At 42.0% G+C, this 26,319-nt stretch overlaps 1 protein-coding gene across 1 annotated transcript in view; it reads right to left on the bottom strand.

Annotated features, from left to right (window-relative positions):
* Positions 1-26,319, bottom strand: part of stim2b (stromal interaction molecule 2b) — a 134,778-nt gene that overhangs the window by 89,099 nt on the left and 19,360 nt on the right. The window contains exon 3 of the mRNA XM_072566062.1: positions 19,735-19,865. Coding sequence (XP_072422163.1) covers positions 19,735-19,865 — 131 coding nt within the window. The remainder of the gene's footprint in view (positions 1-19,734; positions 19,866-26,319) is intronic.

The following is a 26,319-nucleotide window of genomic DNA, read 5'->3' as shown; positions in this document are numbered from 1 at the left end:
CTGTTCATCTGAATCCTGTGAGCATGTTTCCAAATCTCATTCTTACTTGGACAGAAGTTTCAGAAACTGATGATGGTGGGGCCAAACAAACTGCTGCCCCTCAACTGTCACATTCATGAAATATCATTTCAAATATGAATTGCAATTGAAACACTCCTTATGGCTATCCCACCACAATAGCTATTTAGGCATCGACATTTCAAATTAGCAGTCGAGTCTGATGACATTGGTTTCTCTGAACAAAGTATATCTTCAGTATAGAAAATACATCAAAGTCTGATCATGTGACCTCTCCTAATAGGTCAGTCCCTATTAGATGCCAGCAGGAAAGCACAAAGTAGTTCACAGGCACATCAGTCCACCTGGCTCCAATCACAGCTCTTCCTCTAAACACATCAGCCCAGTGAATCAATAAGGCGGGCCCGGCAGCAAAATTAAAGTTTCTGTGGTGGGGGGAAAAGGGTAGGCTGTTCGTCCCACAAACAGATTTTTGGGGAAGAGTATTTAAGCTTCATGTAGCTCACTACAAAACCCATATGAAATGGGAACAAGATTACGCCAAGGGTTTTTACAAATACATTAAGGACAAAAAGGGTAACTAGGGAGAAAATAGGGCCCCTCAAAGATCAGCAGGGCGGCCTTTGTGTGGAGCCACAGAAAATGGGGGAGATACCAAATGAGTATTTTGCATCAGTATTTACTGTGGAAAAGGATATGGAAGATGTAGAATGTGGGGAAATAGATGATGACACCTAGCAAAATGTTCAGATTACAGAGGAGGAAGTGCTGGATGTCTTGTAAAGCATAAAGGTGGATAAATCCCCAAGACCTGGTCAGATGTACCCTAGAACTCTGTGGGAAGCTAGAGAAGTGATTACTGGGCCTCTTGCTGAGATATTTGTATCATCTATAGTCACAGGTGAGGTGCCGGAAGACTGGAGGTTGGCAAATGTGGTGCCACTGTTTAAGAAGGGTGGTAATGACAAGACAGGGAACTACAGACCAGTGAGCCTGACGTCGGTGCTGGGCAGGTTGTTGGAGGGAATTCTGAGGGACAAGATGCACATGTATTTGGAAAGGCAAGGACTGATTACGGATAGTCAACATGGCTTTGTGCGTGGGAAATCATGTCTCACCAACTTGATTGTTTTTTGAGGAAGTAACAAAGAGGATTGATGAGCGCAGAGCAGTAGATGTGATCTATATGGACTTCAGTAAGGCATTCGACAAGGTTCCTCATGGGAGACTGGTTAGCAAGGTTAGATTTCACGGAATACAGGGGGAACTAGTCATTTGGATACAGAACTGGCTCAAAGGTAGAAGAGAGAGGGTGGTGGTGGAGGATTGTTTTTCAGACTGGAGCCCTGTGACCAGTGGAGTGCCACAAGGATCGGTGCTGGGCCCTCTACTTTTTGTCATTTACATAAATGATTTGGATGCGAGCATAAGAGGTACAGTTAGCAAGTTTGCAGATGACACCAAAATTGGAGGTGTAGTGGACAGCGAAGAGGGATACCTCAGATTACAACAGAATCATGATCAGATGGGCCAATGGGCTGAAAAGTGGCAGATGGAGTTTAATTCAGATAAATGTGAGGTGCTGCATTTTGGGAAAGCAAATCTTAGCAGGACTTATACATTCAATGGTAAGGTCCTAGGGAGTGTTGCTGAACAAAGGGATCTTGGAGTGCAGGTTCATAGCTCCTTGAAAGTGGAGTTGCAGGTAGAGAGGATAATGAAGGCGTTTGGTATGTTTTCTTTTATTGGTCAGAGTATTGAGTACAGGAGTTGGGAGGTCATGTTGTGGCTGTACAGGACATTGATTAGGCCACTGTTGGAATATTGTGTGTAATTCTGGTCTCCTTCCTACCGGAAGGATGTTGTGAAACTTGAAAGGGTTCAGAAAAGACTTACAAGGATGTTGCCAGGGTTGGAGAATTTGAGCTATAGGGAGAGGCTGAACAGGCTGGGGCTGTTTTCCCCGGAGCGTCGGAGGCCGAGGGGTGACCTTATAGAGGTTTATAAAATTATGAGGGGCATGGATAGAGGAAATAGACAAAGTCTTTTCCCTGGGGTTGGGGAATCCAGAATTAGAGGGCTTAGGTTTAGGGTGAGAGGGGAAAAAGATTTAAAAAAAGAGAGACCTGTGGGGCAACTTTTTCCACACTGAGGGTGGTACGTGTATGAAATGCACTGCCAGAGGAAGTGGTGGAGGCTGGTACAACTGCAACATTTAAGAGTCATTTGGATGGGTATATGAATAGGAAGGGGTTTGGAAGGATATGGGTCAAGTTCTGGCAGGTGGGACTAGATTGGGTTGGGATATCTGGTCGGCATGGACGGGTTGGACCGAAGGGTCTGTTTCCATGCTATACATCTCTAGGATTCTAAGTGAGCCTGTTCCACCATTTAATAGTATCATGGCTGATCAGACATATCTCACATCCACTTTCCACATTCTCCCTGTAACCCTTGATTCGCCTACTTATCAAGAATATGTCTATCTATCTATCAATCTCAGCCTTAAAATATACACAAGGACTCCACTCCCACAGCTCCCTGCAGCAAACAATTTCAAAGTGTCTCAACCCTCCGTTGAAACTCCTCCACATCTGTCTTAAACTGGTGTCCCTTTATTGTGAGACTATGCCCTCTGGTCATCTACTTTCCTGAGGGGAAACATTCTTTCAGCATTTACACTATCAAGCCCATTAAGAAACAAACAACAGATTCCCCTCCATAAAACCCAAGAATGAGATTTGGTCTACAGGATTTTGCTAAAACTATGGTGTTACAGGGACTGACAAAAGGAAAAGTATATTATGCTGATGTAGTATTTCCCATGGCTGACATGAAATTGATTGAAAAATTCTAATATGTAGGCTTTGTCCCACATCAATAAAAAAATTTAAATAATTTAAATAATTTTCTTCCTGTGCATTGGGAAAACTTATTTTCAATTCATAACCAATGCCCGCACTGAATCTTCTATTCAACTGATCACTTTCAAGCACTTTCTCATTCAACAGAGTAAGCTGGAGGTAAAAAAAAACCTTAAGGCAAACATTTCCTCATTATAGCCAAAATAACAGAGTGGCTGTTTCACCAAACTAACAGAGACAACCAAAAAAACGCAGCAAGTGGAAGATTTCTGCTTTGCATAATTTTAAATACTTCTTCTGCAACCTTAGGCATCAATGATGTCTCAACTACTAAACTCTACTTTGCAAACTTTGAAAATAAGAAATATATGTGGTGAAGATCTAACTTAATACTTCATGGATTGGCTATCACAATTGCATGTCTTTTTGTCAGCTTAATTGACTACAGCAAACCAAGCCAAAAGTGTTAATCAAAATGGACTGCCCAAGCTCAGTTTAAACATTCGATCAAGGAATAGCCGCTATTTGGCCCCTTCAGCCTGTTATGCCATTTAGTATGATCATGGCTGATCTAATTGTAACCTCAACTCTACATTTCCACATATCCACAGTAACCTATCAGCACTTTACTTAGCATGAATCTATCCATGTCTAAAAATATTCAAGGACTTTCTTCCTGAACAGGTGGAGGAAGCAAAGCTTCAAAGACTCTCAATCCCCCATCTGAGAAAGAGTCACTGGACTTGAAATGTTAACTAATTTCACTCCACAGATTCTGCCAGACCCACTGAGTTTCTCCAACAATTTCTGCTTAATGGGAAGAGAAAACAATCTCATATCATCTTTGCTTTTGAAGGATGGTCCCTGATTTTTAAACAGAGACCCTAGTTCTAGATTCTCCTGTAAAAAGGATGCATTCTCTCCACATCTACCCTGTCAAGGCCCCTCAGAATGTTATGTTTCTAGCAAATTGGCTCTTATTTTACTAGTGTACAGCAGATACAAGCTGAGTCTGTCCAACCTTTCCTCATTCAGACATCACACCCATTCCAAACAGTAGGCTGGTAAACCTACATTGAAGTGCGTCCAATGCACTGACATTCTTATATAAATGAGCTTGCCAATACTTTACACAGCATTCCAGATGCAGTCTTACCAGTGCCTGTGTATATGAAGTATAAACTCCCTACTTTTCTATACAATCCCCCTCACAATAAATGATAAAATTCTATTAACTTTCCTGATTACTTGCTGCACCTGCATTCTAATCTTTTACAATTTATGCACTCAGGCACCAGATTTCACTCTGCAAACTTTCACCATTTTGACATTTTTTGTTCTTCATACCAAGATAGACAATTTCACATTTTCCCACCCAATCCTCTGTTTACCATGATTTGGAGATGCTGGTGTTAGACTGGGGTGTACAAAGTTAAAAAATCACACAACACCAGGTTATAGTCCAACAGGTTTAATTGGAAGCACTAGCTTTCGGAGTGAACCACCTGATGAAGGACGCGCTCCGAAAGCTAGTGTACTTCCAATTAAACCTGTTGGACTATAACCTGGTGTTGTGTGATTTTTAACTCTATTTACCAGATCTTTTCCCCTCACTTAAACAATATTGTTTTGAAATCTTATGTCCTCTTCACAACTTAGTTTCCCATTTATCTTTGTATCACCAGCAAACTTGGCAACCATACCTTCCATCCAATCATCAAAATAATTGATAAAAATTGTAAACTGTTGAGGTGCCAGCACTGAACCCTGTGGCACACCATTCATTACATTGATTCCTGAAGAAGGGCTCATGCCCGAAACGTTGATTCTCCTGCTCCTTGGATGCTGCCTGACCTGCTGGGCTTTTCCAGCAATACATTTTCAGCTCTGATCTCCAGCACCTGCAGTCCTCACTTTCTCCTATTCATTACATTGTGCCAATCTAAAAAAGACTCGTTACTCTCTGCTTCCATCCATGTCAATAAGCTACTGCCTAAACCAGGAACTTTTATTTTTGGCAATAACTTCCAGGATGGAACTTGACTGAATGCCTCTGGAAATCTAACTATCGCACATCCAATTATACTCTTCATGCAGAGCATGTGTTAGTTCCTCAAAGAACTGCATTGGTTCAACATAATTTCCCTTTCACAAAATCATGCTGGTTCTGCCAAATCACTCTGAACTTATCTAATGGAGCTACTGTAACTATAATGTCATAAAAGTTTGTAAGACTTATCAAAGCTAAGCTAACTGAGAGTTTCCCATTTTCAGTCTCCCACTCTTTTTGAATAGAGGAGATATATTTTCTATTTTCCAATGTGATGGGACGTTCCATGAATTAAGGTATTTTTGGAAAAATAAAGCCAAAATATCAACCGTCTCACTAACTACTTCCTTTCAGACCAAGGATGAAATCCATCAGGATCAGTCAGCCCACAATGTTGACAATTTACTCAGCACCACTTCCATGGTGATTGCTATGTGTTGGTGTTCCTCCCTCCTTTCCATTTCCTGATTTAATCGCTGCTTCTGGGATGTTAATTGTATTGTATGGAGTGAAATCTGCTGCAAAATACCTGTGCAATTCATTTGCCCCTCCATATTTTCCCTTATTATTTCTCCAGACACACTGTCTACAGGACCAATATTCATTTCATGAAATCCTTTCTTTTTAAAAGTTTTTTTTTTAAGATTCCCTACAGTGTGGAAAAGGCCCTTCAGCCCAACAGGTCCACACCAACCCTCCGAAGAGTAACCCATCCAGACCCATTTTCCTCTGACTAAAGCACCTGACAGTATGGGCAATTTAGTATGGCCAGTTCACCTGACCTGCACATCTTTGGACTGTGGGAGGAAACCAGAGCACCCGGAGGAAACCCATGCAGACACGGGGAGAACGTGCAAACTCCACACAGGCAGACAGTCGCCCAAGGCCGGAATCAAACCTGGGACCCTGATGCTGTGAGGCAGCAGTGCTAACCACTGAGCCACCATGCCGCCCCTATTTGTAGAATAAGATACGTCCTGCAAGCTTTCAGCATCTCTCACTTCTGGAGAAATCTCTTATAGCATCATATTCCTAAACCTGTCACAGAAACAGCACTGAAAATAGTAGCAGCAGTTGTCAAGCTAAACTGGGGAGCTTAATTTGACAGATTCAACCAAACCCATGATAAAAGAACTTTTCTTCTTACTGATTAAAAATCTTAAATATTTACCAAATATTACCAGATGAACAAAAGGAAGACCTTTAGTGGCTCAGAAGGTTAGTCACCAATTTCTAACAGCATTTAGCGATAAGCAATTTATCTTCGTTCACAGCGTACACGTCGATTCAGTGTACAAAACCAACCCATGTTGTGATGGCATCAGTCACATTTAGGCCCTTTCAGCTAAGGAGGTGTGAGCCTCAAATTGTCACCTCACAAACACACGTTATACTGACCTTTTAAAGCTAGTGCATGGGATCAAACAGGGGATACAGGCCACCCTGTCAAGAAGATAGATGGGACACACTCACAATGAGTGGACTGGGCACAGCAAATGTGAATGCTTCAACAAAAAAATATGAGTTAAGGTGCTTGATTCAAGTTAAAAATCATGACATTCTCCAAATCATCAAATAACTATTCTGCAGTGAGGAAGTTTTGCGTTAAAGGAAGAATCTGTCCGAAAGCTGATGCCTGATATCTAACACTTCATGACAGCAGGCACCAAACACTGGCCTGATGGTCAGAATGATGTATCATAATGCATTTCTGATTAGGTCATGTTATTGAATCAGTAAAAACGGATACATTTTTGTTGACAGATTGAAATATCAATCTTACCCTGCGCCCCCCCCCCCCCCCATTAAAACTCATGATTACTACAGTACGATTCTGACAGACAATCTCCCATTATTCTCCCCTTCACACTCCAGCTGATCACATGGTTATTGTTAGGGAGGCGTGTACATCACTCCCACAACATCTCAGGGGAGAAAGCTAGCATCCCCCCACCCTTTGCAGAAAGGGACCTGGAGATTCTGATGGATTGGATAATGGAGGAGGCTATCCTCTTTCCCTTGGAGTCTCTATGGGGAGGGAGGAATGGCACCAACCACAAGCAGTGTGACCTGAATATGGCCTGGGTTAGTCATTTTGCAAAGCTGAAAAAATGTTAGTGGTGAAGCAAGAGGTTAATGTTCTGTGGTCTGCAGGTGCTTGTGTTACCATCTTCTCCCTGTAACCTCATGACACCACACAGCATCACCACCAAGGTTTATGTAGGATAACTCTCACTACACCATGTAGAATTCCAACTCAATGGCTCTCACACACCTCATCCTCCTGAATTGGAATCCCCTCCTGCCCTCTGCACTTGCTACTCACTCAGGACAGCTCACTATCTCTGATGCTCCTACATCCCCACTAACAGCTCTTCCCTTTGACTCAGTGTCTCCTCAATCTCATATTCAGGCACAGAGGGCCATGATGGGAGAGATGCAATTAACAATTGGTTCCTCATCCCTATCAAGAGAAAATCCTGAACATGGCTGGGGAGTTCAGGAACCACTCAAGAATTTCGAGATTTCCATGCAGTGTTGCCTCTCCAAGCTGCACAGACTCTTGAAGATGCCGCACGTATCACTGGCATACTGACACAGAGATAGTGCTGGGATCCCAGAGCACTGATAAAAAAAGGAGGGAGTATCCTCTCCACGTCAAGGCAACTACTAAGCTCTATTCTGCTGTCCTCTTCTATTACCACCTCTGTTAACATATCCTTATTCTGTGGAAGCTTCTAACCCTATTGCACAACAGATAGCCTGTTTTTCCTTTACAGACCAGGGATGGGACTGAGACAGACAGAGACACGCAAACTCCATTCAGAAGAAGTCAGTCCCTCAGCTTCTCCCCCAGTACTTTGGAGTACAACTCCACAAATCTGTCAGAGATTGTACCTGCCTGTACCCTCCAGAATTCAGCTCAAATCAGGTCTCTTTCCAGGTTAGGATTAGGAGCACATTCTGGTGAGAACATCAATGGCACATTTCCACAGCTGGTCAAAGAAAAGGTGTCCCAGGTCACTGACACTCAGAGGGCATGATTTCCCGCTCACAAAGCCATGTTGACTATCCCTAATCAGTCCTTGCCTTTCCAAATACATGCACATCCTGTCCCACAGGATTCCCTTAAACAATTTGCCCACCACTGACATCAGGCTCACTGGTCTATAGTTCCCTGGCTTGTCTTTACCACCTTTCTTAAACAGTGGCACTATGTTAGCCAACCTCCAGTCTTCCAGCACCTCACATGCGACTGTCAATGATACAAATATCTCAGTAAGAGGCCCAGCAATTACTTCCCTAGCTTCCCACAGAGTTCTAGGATATACCTGATCAGGTCCTGGGGATCTATCCACTTTTGTGTGTTTCAAGAATCCAGCACTTCCTCCTTTGTAATATGGACATTTTTCAAGATGTCACTATCTATTTCCCTACATTCTATATCTTCCATGTCCTTCTCCACTGTAAATACTGATGCAAAATACTCATTTAGAATCTCCCCTATCTTGGCGGCACGGTGGCTCAGTGGTTAGCATTGCTGCCTCTCAGCACCAGGGCCCCAGGTTCAATTCCAACCTCTGGTAACTGTGTGGAGTTTGCACATTCTCCCCATGTCTGCGTGGGTTTCCTCCGGGTGCTCCAGTTTCCTCCCACAGTACAAAGATGTGCAGGTCAGGTGAATTGGCTATGGTAAATTACCCATAGTGTTAAGTGCATTAGTCAGATGGAGAGGAGTCAGAGTGGGTTACTCTTTGGAGGGTCAGTGTGGACTAGTTGGGCCAAAGGGCCTGTTCCCACACTGTAGGGAATCGAATCGAATCCTGCAGCACCACACAAAGGCCACCTTGCTGTTCTTTGAGGGACCCTATTCTTTCCCTAGTTACCATTTTGTCCTTAATGCATTTGTAAAATCCCTTTGGATTGTCCTTAACTCTCTCTTTGCCAAAGGTATTCCATGTCCCTTTTTTGCCCACCTGATTTCTCTCTTAGGTATACTCCTACTGCCTTTATAATCTAAGGATTCACTCAATCTATCCTGTCTATACTTGACATATGCTTCCTTCGTTTTCTTAACCAAACCCTCAATTTCTTTAGTCATCCAGCATTCCCTATACCTACCAGCCTTTCCTTTCACTCTAACAGAAATATACTGTCTCTGGACTTTCGTTACCTCATTTCTGAAGGCTTCCCATTTTCCAGCCATCCCTTTACATCTGCCCCAATCAGCTTTTGAAAGTCCTTGCCTAATACCGTCAACATTGGCCTTTCTCCAATTTAGAACTTCAACTTCTAGATCTGGTCTATCCTACTACTCTCTGACTTGAGAGTTCAAAAGGGTGTGTGTGTGTGTGTGTGTGTGTGTGTGTGTGTGTGTGTGAGTGAGTGAGTGAGAGAGAGAGAGAGAGGGAGAGAGAGAGAGAGAGAGAGAGAGAGAGAGAGAGAGAGAGAGAGACAGAGAGAGAGAGAGAGAGAGAGAAGTTTGCCCCCCTTGCAATGCCGTAAAATAATGGTATCAGACATGCGAGTTATGCAAGGCCCACCTTACCCCAGTTCCAACCTTCCAGCTCAGCACCATCCTTATGACCTGTCCTACCAGCCAATCTTGCTTCCCATCTAACCACTCCACCCTCCTATCACCTTCTCCCCAGCCCCACACCCCTCCCATCTATCTCTCCACCCTGGAGGCTCCCTGCCTTCATTCCTGATGAAGGGCTTTTGCCCGAAACATAGATTTTCCTGCTCCTTGGATGCTGCCTGACCGGCTGTGTTTTTCCAGCACCACTCTAATCTAGACTCAGATTTCCAGCATCTGCAGTCCTCACTTTTGCCTACCTTATGACATCTCCCACTTATTTTAGACTGGTACTTCTTTATAGGAACACATCTCACCAGCAGACACCTAACTCGGCTAGATTTGTTTTTCCCACCTGATAGATAGCTCTAGGCCTGTAGGAGTGATCAGTCAAGTGCACACAGATTAACTACTTTTCCTTACGAATTATTGTCTTTCACTGTTATCTGTTTAATTAAGAACATGCAGTGTTTTTTTGTAAACTTCTTGTATAAAGGAAGCCTGTTTGTGACAGTATAGCAGAGTAGTCTGCTAGGGGTCTTGAAGTGCTGATATCCTACTCTCCTGGGTTATTAGAACCTAGTTAGTTTAACTTATAGGTATCAGTCTTATGTTGTAACAGTGATGCTATTGGTAAATAAAGGGGATGACTAAAATTTAACTAAGTTGTCTGTGAGAGGTTTTTTATTCCAGACTACCAAACAGAACGTCCTCTGGGACGAACTAAGAGAGGTTTACAGGTTGAGTCCACAAGGGATTCGCTGGGCCATCTCAAATCTGTACTTTAACACCATCACTCCCCGAGTACTGCTCCTCTTTGGTTTTCAGTCATGGCTATTTAGTTGAAGCACATGCCATGTGTTTGCCATGACTCCTGCTGACGCTGTTGTAGGGAGATTTTCACATAGCACAATGCTCTATCATAACACTCCTCCTCCTTTGACTGCCCAATGTTGGGAACCTTGAAAAGCAGCTGTAAATGGCAAAGCAGGTCAGTAACAAGATGGCACATTTTAAAGGTGAGAAGCATGAAGTTTAGGGTGAATTTGAGGAAATGCACTGTTTGGGAGAATGGTTGAGATAAGTACCTCACAACCTTTAAAAAGTACTCAGATGAGCACTTAAAATGCCATAACATACAAGGCTGTGACTCAAGTGCAGAGATGTGGGACTAATGTAGATTTAGCGCAGTTTTGGTAGTACAGACTTGATTGGCCGAAGGGCATCTTCTGTGATTCAGAGATGCTGTGAGCCTATACGTCTTCAATGAAGCAGCAATGTGCTAAAAGACAACACATGTGCCCTTTCCCCATGGTAGCGGAGTCTAAAACTAGAAGGCATGGGGACAAGGGAGAGATACAAAAAAGTTGAGGGGGCAATTTTTTTCCCCCACACAAAGGGTGGGGTGTGCTTGGAATGGGCTGCCCAAGGTAGTAGTGGAACAAAGTATAATTTTGTTATTTAAGAAACATTTACACAAATACATGGTTGGGATAGGTATGGAGCGATATGCACCAAACGCAGGCAAATGGGACACGTTTAATAGTGAAAACTGGGTGGCATGAGCAAGTTGGGCTGAAGAGCCTGTTTCCGTGCTGTAAACCTCTCAGACTCTGTGTCAGATATTATGAACATTCAAGAGTGGGCAAAGTGAACACTCAAAAAGAGAGTTCAGAGATGTGTCCTGCACAGATTCTGGGATGGGTGTGCGCTCCTGGACACAAAGTGAGCAGTGCAATATTAGATGTCAGTAAGCCCCACAAATACAGTGAAATGCTGAAACGAGCTGTTCTGAGATTGGACATGATGACGTGGTGAGGTGGATGCTTTGCTAATGCCAAATTCTGTAGATGAAGGATAGTGTCAGACACTACCCATGGAATGTACAATGACATGATGGTGAAAAGTCTTTTAAGATGGAATTGCTGGAAAAGCCACTGGTGAATTCCATCTGCCAGGTAACTGCTCTGCCTTTCACATCAAGAATTAGCACCATCTGGAATCCCAGTCCATGGGAGAATCATAAAACTGCACATAAATATGAGGGATATTAGCCACTGATGAGATGCAAATGCATGGAAATAAGACGATTGCTGCTTACTTATGAGATTCAGAACTTGCCATAGAAACCATAATAGGAATATTGGATGTTTTCTCTCCATGTCAAGTAGCAGATTTTTAAAAGATTCTCACTGTAGGTTCCCACGTTTCTCATCAGGGGCTCAAAGGTTGGGAAAAATTCCACACTATGAGCTGGTCTTTACAATACCAATGGATTTTGCAAGGTCATTTAACCCTGAAACGCTGTGATATCCACCATCACTGCAAATAGCTGTACATTGCCTCTGATAACAAATACAATTTCACAATTTGCACCAACCTTAACATGCAATACAGTAACTTTGATGTAGGAGAATGAAAAATTACAAGACATGATAGCTGCAGAACAAGAGAACAACAGATCTGGAGTACTACACTGCAAACTAGTAAAGCAGCTGCAAAAACCAATGACTGGAAAACAAATCAGCAGCCACACCAGCGTCGCCAAGCAATCAGTAAACAGCAGTAAGCAGTAGCTGCAGCTACAAGATTCACTATTTAGTGCTAAATTCACAGAATCCTGACAGTGTAGAAATACAAGTCTTCCTGCTACACTAAGACATGTATCTACTGTAAATATACTAAAGTGGTCTTAGGAGGGGTGAACGGATTCCCTTTCTTGTCACACTCCTGTGCTTACAACAAAGTCTGGATTTTTTTTAAGAAGTGATATTACATAGATAGGATAAATAAGCAAAGTTTTTTCCCTGGGGTTGGGAAGTCCAGAAACAGAGGGCATAGGTTTAGGGTGAGAGGGGAAGATATAAAAGAGACCTAAGGGGCAATTTTTCACATAGAGGGTGGTACGTGTATGGAATGAGCTGCCAGAGGAAGTGGTGGAGGCTGGTGCAATTGCAACATCTAAAAGGCATTTGGATGGGTATATGAATAGGAAGGGTTTGGAGGGATGTGGGCCGGGTGCTGGCAGGTGGGACTAGACTGTGTTGGGATATCTGGTTGGCATGGACGGGTTGGACCGAAGGGTCTGTTTCCATGCTGTACATCTCTATGACTATGACTAGATTATTTCTGAAACTGAGCTATACACAAGTCAGCCAGGTTCCTTAATTAATCTAAATAAATAGTTTATTACAAACAAAACTCACTAATAGGAAAATATAAAAGATTATTAACCAATGGCTTAAACTGCGTAAATATACAGAACTACATTTCTTGCCAAAACAAACCACACAAATATACACAGAACCATCAATCTGAGAATAAAAACGCTGCAGTATCTCTTAAAAATCTCTTGAAAATATTTTGGCTTAGTGGGCGGCACGGTGGCACAGTGGTTAGCACTGCTGCCTCACAGCGCCAGAGACCCGGGTTCATTTCCCGCCTCAGGCGACTCTCTGTGTGGAGTTTGCACGTTCTTCCCGTGTCTGCGTGGGTTTCCTCCGGGTGCTCCGGTTTCCTCCCACAGTCCAAAGATGTGCAGGTCAGGTGAATTGGCTATGCTAAAATTGCCCGTAGTGTTAGGTAAGGGGTAGATGTAGGGGTATGGGTGGGTTACGCTTTGGCGGGGCGGTATGGACTTGTTGGGCCGAAGGGTCTGTTTCCACACTGTAAGTAATCTAATCTAATCTAATCTAATGGCTAAATTATTCATAGTCAATTTGCATACAAGCTTTTGGGACAATGAGTCTTGCTGTCAGTTTTAGCTTGCTAAAGTGGTTTTTCTGGAGATTGTGGTACAGATTTAAATACTCCCTTCAGGAACAGGAATAGGCTATTCAGCCCCCTCAATCTTATTCTTCCATTCAGTTACATCATGTCTGATCTGAGGCCTAACTCCATATACCAGACTTTGGCCCTTAATGCCTTTGCTTAACAAAAATTTCTCTCAAATTTAAAAGCAAACAGTGATCCTGCATCCACTGCCATTTGTGGAAAAGCATTCCAAACATCTAATCACCTTTTGTATGTAGAAGTGCTTCCTAGCATCTCTTTTCATCAGACTATGCCCATAAGTTCTAGAATCCTCAATCAGTGGATATAGGCTCTCTGTCTCTGTCTTTCCCCCTACCCTGTCTTTTCCTATTAATATCTTGTAAACTTCGATCAGATTACCCCTTAACTTCCTAAATTCTACACGAAGGCCTAATTTGTATCATTTTTTAATCATAACTTAACCCTTGAAGTCCAGGTAACATTCTTGTAAATCTACATTGTACCCCCTCCAAGGCCAATATATCCTTCCTAAGGAGTAGTGCCCATATCTGCTCAGAGTAATCCAAGTGCGGATCTAACCAGAATTTTCTATAACTGCCGCATAACTTCTGCTTCCGTATACTGTAATCCTCTAGGTATAAGGTTTATTAGCTTTTGAGTATTTTCCACACCTGTTTGTAACATTTAAATGATCTATGTACCTAAACACCCAAGTCTTTTTGGAACTCTACTGCATTTAACTTCATATCATCTGGAATGATCTAACCTTTTTCAGTCTAAAGTGGATATACAAATACTTTCTTACATTGAACTCCATCTGCCACAGTTTTGTCAATTCACTTTGTCTATTAATATCCCTTTATAATTTTATGCTACCAGCTATACTATCTACAGTGCTGCCTAACTTAGCCTCCTCAGCAAATTTAGTGATGTGGCTTTCCATGTTATTATCTTAGCTGTTAACAAATAATGTAAATAATTGTGGACTTCACACAGATGCTTGTGGGATACCACTGGTCACATCTTTCCAATTTGAGTACCTGCCCATTATCCCTACTTTCTGTCACTTACCACTCACCCAAATTCCCAGTCATGCTAGTAATCTTCACATGTGGTAAAGATGACTTCCAGTAGGTTTTCACAGTCACACTTTGATAAGAAGGATTTCCAAAAACAAAGAGGGGGCAAAGGTAGTTGGTCCAAGCTTGTGCTCTTTGAAAATGCAATTGTTTTCCCTTCTTTGCTTTGCGGTGTGTTCTTTCCAAAAGGTATGAGACATAAATATATTTCTAGTCAATGATATTCTATAATAATGTTTCAGATTTTGAAAAAAAAGCAAATTTTCATTAAAAATAGTGTTCCAAGTGAGAGCTCAGACTTGCCTGATTTATTGTATAAAATATGCAACAATGCAAGTTTTGCTTAGCTTCCTGATGCTGTACTTGGTCAAATGCTGCCTTGATGTCAAGGACAGTCACTCTCCTCTTACCTCTGGAGTTAACTCTTGTCCATTTTTAGTTGAAAGTCAAAATGAGATCAGGAACTGAGTGGTCCCGGCAAAAACAAAATTAGGTCAGTGAGTGACCAGGTTGTTGTGTTGCAAATGATCCTCTTTAGCAGTTTTTTCTAATACTTTACTCATGGAGAGTAAACCAATAGGGCGGAAATTGGCCAGGTTGGATTTATCCTTCGTTTTGTGTCCAGGACATACCTGTGCAATTCTCCACATTGTTAGATAGGTGCCAGTGTTGTAGCTGTAGTGGAACAGCTTGGCTATGGGTAAAGTTAGTTCTGGAGCTCAAGTCATCAATGATGTTACTGGAATGTTCTCAGAGCCCAAAGCCTTTGCAGCACCAAGTTGTTTGAGGCATCACTTAATATCATTGGCTTAGTATGGTCGACACTTCTATAATGCATGTTTCTTCAACGCGAATTGGCTTTAACTCTTTTGAAGAATTTAGAACGCTATTTGTAGAATGCAAACTTTCCTTAAATGAATTGGCTGTAACGGGATTCCAGTCCCATTAGTTTAAATGGCATGGCTATTGCACAATTTCTTATAACTCGAGATTGCATGAGAACTGACTGCAGTTAGCATTGCTACCTAACAGTACCAGGGCAATGGGCTCAATTCCAATCTTGGGTGACTGTGTGTGGAGTTTTCAAGCTCTCCTTGTGTCAGCATGGGTTTCCACAGGTTAGCTGGACTGGCCATGCTAAATTGTCCATAGTGTCCAGGGATGCGTACACTAGGTGGATTAGCCATGAAAAATGTAGGGTTACAGGGAGAGTGTGTGCGCGTTGAGAGAGAGATGCTCTTCGGAGGGTTGATATAGATTCGACTGGCTGAATAGCCTGCTTCCACACTGTAGGGATTCTATTAATCAAATGTCGATGCCTTAGTCCCTGTAGCTAGGCTAACAACAGTTGGAAACATAACATTGCAGGGTTTCTCTGCATTAATTAAAACAGAAATGCCATAGAAAGACACACTGTAAACAACAACTTGTGCATGCGTGTGTATATATAGAGTACCTTTAAATGTAATAAAACATTCCAAATGGCTCAACTTTATAATTCCTCCATAGTAAAGCCTTTTAAGCCATGAATCATGAGCCTTGGTTATGAGTGTTCTCATTTTACAACAGATTTTATTGACACTATTACCATTACACATCAGATTTACATGTGTCTATGTCATTTCCATGGTAGTCAAATATTCAATGCCTACAGCACATAAACAGTGTACAAATCCCACAAAACATTTTTAAAGTGGTGTTTACTGCTACAGGAACTGGCATCAGCACACTTGTGGCGTTTAAGATCCTTGCAGTTACTCAAACAAACAATGGCATTACCCATGGAATTTAAGCTAACATAAAACCAATGAAAGTTACAAAGGCTACATAGAAGAAGCTGTACTAGTGGAAGCTTTTCCTACACTGGAAATATGGTGGCTGCTTAAGGTAAAGATTAACCAAAAGACTGAAATGTATGCATTTTGAGGTAAAAATCAAATTTGCTACCTTGATTCGTTGTGCACAGAGCTTTGAAAGTGGCAGATTAGGTAGAGCAAGCAGTAAGTAAAGAATATAGTATCCTTGGCTTTATCAATTAGGGCAGCAAATACAAAGAGCAAGGAGGTGATGTTCAACTTCTATAGAACACATGGTAGATCTCAGCTGGAGCATTGTGTACTGTTCTAGGCACCATATTAGTAAAAGGATGTGAGCACGTCAGAAAGAGTACAGAAGCAGTTAAAAGGATGGTTCCAGGGATAAGGAATTTATTTTACAAAGATACATTAACTTTTCTCCTCAGAAAGAAAAAAACATAAGGGGATATCTGACGGGGGTTTTCAAAATCAAGAATGGGCTGGAGAGACTAGATAGGGACAAATTATTCCCACTCAGATGGGACAAGGACAAGACGGCATCGATTTAAAGTGATCTGCAAAAGAAGAGCAAAGTGAGGAAAGACTTTATCCACTCAGCACGTGGCTAGGGTATAGAATGTACTGCATGGAAGTGAGGTGGAGGCATGCTCAACTGAGCATTCAAGAGGGCACTGAAATTATCTGTGCAAAATATTGTGAAAAGTAACGTACAAGGTATGGAGAAAAAACAGGAGACTGGCTCTAAGTAATGATGCTTATTTAATGAGCCAGTGTAGGCATAATGGGCCAAATGACCTCCTTCTGCGCTCTAACACTTCAGAGATTCTGAAAGTTCTGAATGTTTTGAGTTGTAATCAGAGGTCCTTGAAAGCAGTGTGTAGCAATTAAGTTATTCACCAATTCTTAGCCTTCCATGTCTCTAACTAGTTTTGCACATCATTAATTTTACACATGCATTAGTTGCGAGGCAGAATGCAACTTTCAGGATACTACCACACTTGTAATCGTGCCAATATTTCAAAGAGCTCAGCACAACAGTAAAACATCATCTTGTGAATGTAATGGACTAGGCAAGTTCAAAATGTGACTTCACAAGCTTGTAGTGAAACAATGGCAGAAATAAAACAAAAACACAAACTAGCAAAGCAATCGGTACCACAGATTGGACAAAATCTTGGATTAATGCCCAGAGAAGTACCCAGAACTCTCTGGAGTTTTGGAAGGAGGTGTCAAAGTAGGATCAGAAATCCTGACAAGTGAAATTATGCTACACCGTTCTTGTACATCTCTGACCCACCAATCACACAGCACAGACTAAAGGAAGTGGACCACACAGACAAAGGTGGCGGTCTCAAGAGTTGATGCACGATTCATTCAGGGTCATGACATTACAGCATGGACACAGTTGGGTTGTTATAACTGGATTCAGATACCTTATCCCCAAGAGAGAAGAAAGAAAAGTAATAACACTAAACCCATTCACTGCCAATGCACAGACTTTGAATCTCTTACATACTCAGCTGAGAACAACATTGGAATCTGTTGCAAACTCCTCTGGGCTGAAATAAAATACTGACAACTGTTCATCTTATATGATAATATTGAAATCAGAGATCTGCTGACATCTGTGGAGCCAAACTCCAGCAGTCGTCCAAGGTCTCAGGTATTCTAATGGCCAGAGAGAAGTCCATACTGGAGTTGCATGCTGGGACCAAGCTGAATCCCCAACTCCTCACCCCCACAACTACCCAACTGGTGGCCTAAGCCCCTCACCCACCTGGCACCTAACCCTACACTTGCCTTACATACATAACCTTTCACAGAAGTTGTCAAAGTAGCTGGCTATACTGTAGGCATTAAAATCACATAACACAAAAACTGTGCAAAAGGTGGCGTGGTTTCTACCAGGTACTTCTCCACTACTGAAATTGTGGATTACTGGACAGAGTCACAACATCAGGTGTCCATTCAGGAGGCTCTAGTGCACAATTCATCTAAAGCAGGGCCTCTCAAAGTGGGGGTAAGGAACTAAGAGAGTGATTGTCACCACAGAGCTCTGAAGGAGTTATAATAACTGCATCCCACATTAACACTAGTCCCTTCCCTTCCTCCCAACCTCTCAACTCTCACATGGGGCGGACAACAATTTTCAAGCCTCAAAATATAATCCTAGTAGGAAAAAGTTTCAGAAGCACTGATCCAAAGTACCCTGATTGGATTACCTGGGCCTACCCCTTTAGAAGAAGCAGGAATGGAGGAAACTTGGAAAGAATATATTGCATCAAGCTTTGTTTCACTGAGGCTGTGAAATTCCATTGATGGTAAGTGACATGAAAAATGTGAGCGTAAATATAAAGTGTAATTCAATGCAGGTTTAAACTGAAAAACTAAAAAAATGTTGGAAATTTAGATTTTGCTGCTAACACACAGGGAGTATGAATCTTAACTAATTTTCACTCAAAGAGTTTAAAAACATATTTAAATTGCTTATCAATATAGATGGTCAATATAGATGCTAGGCAATTTTCCAGCAATATGGTCTGAACACTTACTCCTGAAATTTCCAAAAATTAGAGCAATACACACCAGGCGAATGAATATTAAACATATGTACATTTATTTATTTCAGCAAAAATTTGTTTTTTCTAAGCTTATGCTTTTAATCAGGTATAAAAATGGCAGTCTCCAGTTGGTCACAAACTACGGGTGACCTATACTTAAAGCTCAACCAGTACCAGCAGAACAGGCCAATTAAACACTCTTGGTAAAACTCTAGCGTTGGGCTCAAGAAAGGTTCTGCAGAGAAAGGATACAAGGGTTTCTAAGGTAAAACTTACAGATTCATCATTTAACTTATTGACTTCTTTGTGTTTATCATGCTACAATGTAATTTCTAATCATAAATAAAAGAATTACTCACAAGCAACACAACTATTGGAAGAAGTTTGACCAAAAATGTCTTATTAATTTGCATGGCTTGGTTTGCAGTACTTTCTGATTAATGAACGATTAAATGAAACAAATCAGTCCCTCGATTCCTGAGACAGCGTCCATACCAATCTATCAATTAAATACCTGTGCAAGGATTCAGCTACCAACAAGTGCCAACAGAACAGCTCAGGCATTTTTCTTCGCCCTTGCCTGCAAACACTGAGGCCAATTAAAATGTTTTACCATATCCCTGGCTGTAATTACAGAGGAACCTCAATTATCCAACATTCAATTAGCCGAATGTCAGATTATCCGGCAAAAACACATGGTCCCAATGCTTGGTTAAACTATGTTATCCAGCTTTCGATTACCCAGAATTCAATTATTTGAACGAAATACTTCCCACCCATGTTCTTCAGATAATCAAGGTTCCTCTGTAGCCATCTCAACAGAGTGCCTGGAACCCAAGATTGCATAATGTAGAACCAGACAAAGCATTTCTTCAAAGTCATCAAGGAATAACTCTTTTTGAGGACCAGATGTTTACAAATGCCATTTTAAATGCAAGTTATGAAACTCAACCACAGTAGTTTTGAACTATTCCAAGTTTATAATTTTGGTTTACCTCATGACTTTCCTCCACGTCAACATCACCATCATTGTCATCATCCATCTGCTTGTGTATCATTCGAATAGCCTCAAGACAGTGTCGATCATCCTCATTCAGGCACGCTGGGTTCAAAGTAGTGCAGTTATCTACAAGTGTAAGGATTAGACATAAGAATGTGATCTGCAGGTTGTATATACACAGAACAACATGGACTATTCGAACATCAATTATCTGAATTTCTAATTATCCGAACAAGATCTCAAGGTCTCGTAAAAATGCTACCCATTATCCAAAATATCCGTTATCCGAACTCTCAATTATCCTAACAAAATACTCCCCGCCCGTCTCATTTAGATAATCAAGGTTGTTCGGTAATCTGATAACCAATTTTCCATAAGGAGTCAAGACTACATTGAGCCTTCTGTTAAATGAGGCGATGTAATGGGATGAGAGGAATCAAGACAAGGGCCCATAGACACAATTCAGTTCACATTTTGAAGTAATCTGTTCCATTCTGCTATTTTAATTATAAACATTCACGTTCACGTTGATAATTACCAGCTTATTAAAAAATTTGCCACATTGTGATCACACCTTTCTCTTCAGTGCTGCAATTGGTGTGGGAAAGTATGATACAAGCACAATATAGTTTCAAAGGTAGTCACCATTATAGTAATAAACAGACATTGTCACAATGGAAAATGTTGATGCGTGCATTTATCAACCACAGTGTGGCGGATTCTCACCTCCCCTCTGAAACAACTGGCAAGCCACTCAGCTGTATTCAATACCATAACACACAGTTTAAAAATAAAACCTGAGAAACCACTCAGGCGGGGGCCGAAGTATCAGATTCGAGCAAGTCAAGAGCTAGAACCTACAAATTCTCCCTCACTAATATCTGAGAATCTATAAACTTGGAACAAGAGAATCAGACACTTGGCCCTCAAGTCTCATCCACCATTCAATAAGATCATGGTTGGTCAGATTTTAATCCCAATTCTGGATACCGGAGATATTCTTTCATCCCTTTGGTGATCAATAATCTATCTACAAAAAAAAACTGTGGATGCTGGAAATCAGAAAGAAAAATCAAATTGCTGGAAAAAGCTCAGCTGGTCTGGCAGCATTTATGGAGAGAAATCAGAGTTAGCGTTCCAGGTTCAAAGACCCTTCCTTAAAACTGATGGTAGTGAGGAAAAATGTTTTTATGCAGAAGATAAGGTGGGAAGTGAGGGGATAAGAGTAAATGAAAGTGAAGATGTACAGCCTAAGGAGAGAGGGGCAGACAGAAAACAAAGGAGTGGACAACAGTCAGCTTAAGAGAACAAATAACTGCTAATGGGGACTATTAGCAGCTAACAATAGGTTATCTGTAATAACTGACCATGTGAAAACAAGGCCTGGTGTGTGGAAGTTCTGGTAAGGACGTGGGAGGAGGCGCCTCAAGTTCTGAAATTATTGAACCCAATATTGAGTTTAGAAGGCTGTAAGAGTTCCCAAGTTGAAAATGAGGTGCTGTTCCAGCTTGCACTGAGCTTCGCTATAGTACTGCAGCAAGCCTGAGACAGAGATGTTGGCCAGGGAACAGGGTGGTGCATTAAACTGGCAGGCAACTGGAAGCTCAGGGTCCTTTCTGCGGACAGAATGTAGGTATTCTGTGAAGCAGTCCCCAATGTAGAGGGGAATACATTGTGAGCAGCAAATGCAGTAGGCTAGATTCAGTGAACTGCAGGTAAAGTTCTGCTTCACCTGGAAGGCATTTGAGCTCTTGGATACGGAGGAGGGAGGAGGCAAACAGGCAAGTGGTTGCAGCGGAATGTGCCGTGGGCTAAGAGGGGGGGATGTTAGGAGTGAAAGACGAGTGGACCAGGGTATCCAGGAGGGAGTGGTCCCTGCAGAAGGCTGTCAAGGGAGGGGAGAGGAATGGGTGTCTAGTGGTGGCATCCCGCTGGATGTGATGGAAATGGCAGCTAATGATTCTCTGAAGGTGAATGCTGGTGGGATTGTGGGTGAGCTCAAGGAGGATCCTATTGCTGTTGTGAGAAAGAGAGGGAGTGAAGGCTGAAGTACGGCAGATAGGTTGGACCTGGCCAAGGGCCCTGTCAGCAATGAGCTGACTCTGCCTTAAACAGATTTAAAAGGTTCTGCATCCACTGCCATTTCAGTAAGGAAACTTCAAACAGTCAAACCCTCAGTGTAAAAACGTGCAAAATTAGGACAATACTCACAGATGAATCAAGTAACAGTCTGACACAATCACACCCTCAGAATCATACCTTCAGCCAATCACACAGACTCCTCCTCCACCGTCTCTAGATATGTTCTGACTGTCTGACTACACAGTCCTAGCAGTGATAACAATACAGTGGTATCAACTTGCAGGCAATGTCCATGGGAGATCTCAACGTTGACTCAGAACCCAATGTAGATTAGATTACTTACAGCGTGGAAACAGGCCCTTTGGCCCAACAAGTCCACACCAATCCACTGAAGGGCAACCCACCCAGACCCATTCCCCTAACACTGCGGGCAATTTAGCATGGCCAATTCACCTAACCTGCACATTTTTGGACTGTGGGAGAAAACCAGAGCACCCGGAGGAAACCCACGCAGACATGGGAAGAATGTGCAAACTCCACACAGAGTCGCCTGAGGTGGGAATTGAACCCAGGTCTCTAGTGCTGTGAGGCAGTAGTGCTAACCACCGTGCCGTCCCATGTAGTCCCAGTGCAACAGGTCAAACATGGAAAAGGAGACCTGTGCATTTCCAATTACTTCAGCTGTTAAAACAAGTTGGATAACCCCTGTTTAGGCAGAGAAGGTACTCCGGCCAGGGAATCCAAAGTCAATCATCGAGTGCTGAAATGTTTATCTTAATTTGGACAAGCAGAATAGTGGGCTGCCAGCCACCAAACTGACACTCCTATACCAGTCCACCCTGGGCTCATTTTTAAAAACCTGATTATAGTCAACTGTCAGTGGTCAACTCAAATTTTCCTGGATTAGTGGTGCTGGAAGAGCACAGCAGTTCAGGCAGCATCCAACGAGCAGCTCCACTCATCCTCCCGATGCCTGGGCGAATTGGGGAACAGCATCACTCCCATGAAGTGATCTCCCAGTAACACCCAGGTGGCCAGTGTTTCAGACAGACTTTCAGGCTGTCCCCCTGCAATTTACCTGGCGATAAATGCAGCAGAACCAATCCTTGGAGAACCTCCCCTCCAAAATAGTAACTGAATCTTCTAAGGCCATTTCTTATTTTAAGGAATGTACATTCCTTAGATGCATAAGAATTTCTGTTTTGAACAGGATTAGGGAGGTGAACTTTCATTGTCAGAGTGAGCAATAGCCAGCAAATAGTAAGGACTGCAGATGCTGGAGAAGTCAGGGTTGATAAAGTGTGATGCTAGAAAGAGCACAGCAGGTCAGGCAGCATCTGAGGAGCGAGAGAGTCAACGTTTCAGGCTTAACCCTTCATCAGGACTGCAAAAGCAAGGCTGGAGAGAGAAAAAGTTTTTTTCTACTTTTGCATCCTGCCTTTATGAAACAGATTAACCTGATTAACGTTCTCTCTCAACTTCTTAACAACATAATCAAAGCAAATTGGAAGACAGTGGTCCCTCATTTTGCAATCAATATGTTCCTAAAAACAATTTGGTGCAAAATTACGAACTGTACTAACAAAACCACTTTGCCATAAGAAGACATGCAAATAAAGGTGGAGTTATGCTCCTGAGTCTCTAATTTTTAGATCAAAAACTACTGACTGTTTGAACTTAACCAGCTCACAAGTTCCTTTGCTTACTCACATACTACTTCCCTCCTCCCACTTGCCACTTCCTACGATTCTCTTGTATGTCACTTCCTTCCCCTGACCTACCCACATGTCACTGCTCTCTCAGCCTTTGTTCACTGCGAACCTTCCAGCTCACTACTCCCTATCGCTCATCCCCTCCTTTTTTCTCACCATCCTTCTTCCGAACCTTCACCCGCAGCAAGGAATCAGAAGAGAGGCAGGTGACCAGACAGCAAGCAGAAAAGGGAAATATGAGTTTTTTTTTTAAATAGTTAAGCATGCATAGTAACAGTGCTAAAATGAAAACAGAGCTAATGATATTCAGGGAATTTCCCTAATTTACAAAGCACACTAAAATAAAGCACCAAACCATGCTTTAAAACAGTTAATACCTATAGACAGCAACCATTGCAGAATTTTGAAAAATGATTTAAACAATAACTTGAAACGATTTTTTGACACTTGCTGAACTAGCACTACTTGAGACAGGCTGCCAAAATTAATTCTACATCAAATTCCTACAGGGATAAATCTTGCAGATCCAAACACTTGTCTCCAAAGTAATAGAACAGTATTCGCATCCAATTCTCAGCCCTCCTGAAGAAATGTAGTTTGTGCAGTGGATAACATAAGCTGGATTTTCAGGACAGCAGGGTTTCCGTTTCCAACATCAAAAGTATTGGCACCAATCTAGTGCCTAGAAGATGCAGTGGATCTACAGTCCAGAGTATGAACCAATCTCTCCTCTTTCTCCTCGATTGAGGGGCTGGTGGCTAAGGGACCAGATGCAAAGGGCCAGGGGCTAAACCTTTTACTGTATTTTTGTTAACAAGAGGTGCACACTCCCTAACGTTTTTGCCCACGATTGTGAATCCTTTCCACTCAGCTGAAAATTGAGGTTGGGTGATAAACAGCCCTGAAGCAGTCATTAATTGGCCACTTGAAAGGTTTCAAGTGGGGAAACGACAAAGACAGAGACCAGCCAGCTTAGGCCTCACCCTCTGAAAAGTGAGGAGAGGTCAGAGTGGGCAGGCCACACAGGAAATTCTGAGCATCTTCCCTCACATGCAAACCCACCAGGATGGGGACACTGATATTTTGTCCACTGTGCCTTGATATTCACATACAGATTTAAGGATCCTCCTACTTCTGCGATAACACTTTAATGAATTCACTCTACACAAGCCAGGTGGAAGTGCAAGTTGAACTGAGGCAGAAGATCAGGCCTACTCAAAGTCAAAGTCAGAGATGTACAGCACGGAAACAGACCTTTCAATCCAACTCGTCCATGCCGACCAGATATCCCAACCCAATCTAGGCCCACCTGCCAGCACGCAGTCTATATCCCTCCAAACCCTTCCTATTCACATACCCATCCAAATGCTTTTTAAACGTTGTAATTGTACCAGCTTCCATCACGTCCTCTGACAGCCCATTCCACACATGCACCATCCTCTGTGAAAAAGCTGCTCCTTAGGTCTCTTATATCTTTCCCCTCTCATCCTAAACCTATGCCCTCTAGTTCTGGACTCCCCCAACCCAGGGAAAATATCTTGTCTATTTATCCTATCCATGCCACTCGTGCTTTTATAAACCTCTATAAGGCCACCCCTCAGCCTCTGACATTTTAAGGAAAAAAGCCCAAGCCTATTCAACATCTCCCTATAGCTCAAATCTTCCAACCCTGACAACATCCTTGTAAATCTTTTCTGAACCCTTTCAAGTTTCACAACATCCTTCCGATAGGAGGGAGACCAGAATTGCACACAATATTTCAAAGGTGGCCTAACCAATGTCCTGTACAGCCACAACATGACCTCCCATCTCCTGTACTCAATACTCTGACCAATAAATGAAAACATACCAAACGCCTTCTTCACTATCCTATCTACCTGCGACTCCACTTTCAAGGAGCTATGAACCTGCAGTCCAAGGTCCCTTTGTTCAGTAACACTCCCTAGGACCTTACCATTAAGTGTATAAGTCCTGCTAAGATTTGCTTTCCCAAAATGCAGCACCTTGCATTTATCTAAATTAAACTCCATCTGCCACTTCTCAGCCCATTGGCTCATCTGATCAAGATTCTGTTATAATCCAAGGTAATTTTGGTGTCATCTGCAAACTTACTAACTGTACCTCTTAACCTCACATCCAAATCATACTGAAGTGTGGTGCATAATCAGGAAGCAGTACACTGTACTCCAAACTTCCATTTATTTTTAAATGAAAATATTCATGGATTTAAATTAAATTTGCACAATTGAGCACAATATGTAAGGCATTACAAATTTTGAAGGTACTGTTCAAAATTACACTATTTGTTTCACATTCACAGCACTCTTAATGAAAATAATACCAATATGTTTCATCACTCTGCTCATTCAGTGAGTATCACTTACTGTGTCACTCTCATCACAGGAATCATTGCCATTGCTTCTGGTTAATTAAATTGCCAATATACAACACTCCTCCATCTAATGCACAAGGGAAACACATTAGCCCACTGAAACGATTTTCTCCTGATAATTCAAAGTTGAATTTTTGTTCTAATGAATGTATATTATTCAATAAGTTGAATTAGCCAATATAAACAATAGCAAAGTGAGAATCCAATGCTCATGGGGATTTTAATAGTTGGATAAGATGGCTATGTGAAAATTCAAATCCTTCACACTACAAACAATTACGAGCATTAATCACAAAAGCTAACAACCTGATACAGTCTCAAATTAAACATGACAATTAAATTCCAAAGTAAAAGCAGAAATTGTTAGAAAAGCTCAGCAGGTCTGGCAGCATCT

Source organism: Chiloscyllium punctatum, chromosome 1 (genome assembly GCF_047496795.1).
Source record: "Chiloscyllium punctatum isolate Juve2018m chromosome 1, sChiPun1.3, whole genome shotgun sequence".
Lineage (NCBI taxonomy): Eukaryota > Metazoa > Chordata > Chondrichthyes > Orectolobiformes > Hemiscylliidae > Chiloscyllium > Chiloscyllium punctatum.
This window is presented reverse-complemented; position numbering and strand designations above follow the sequence as displayed.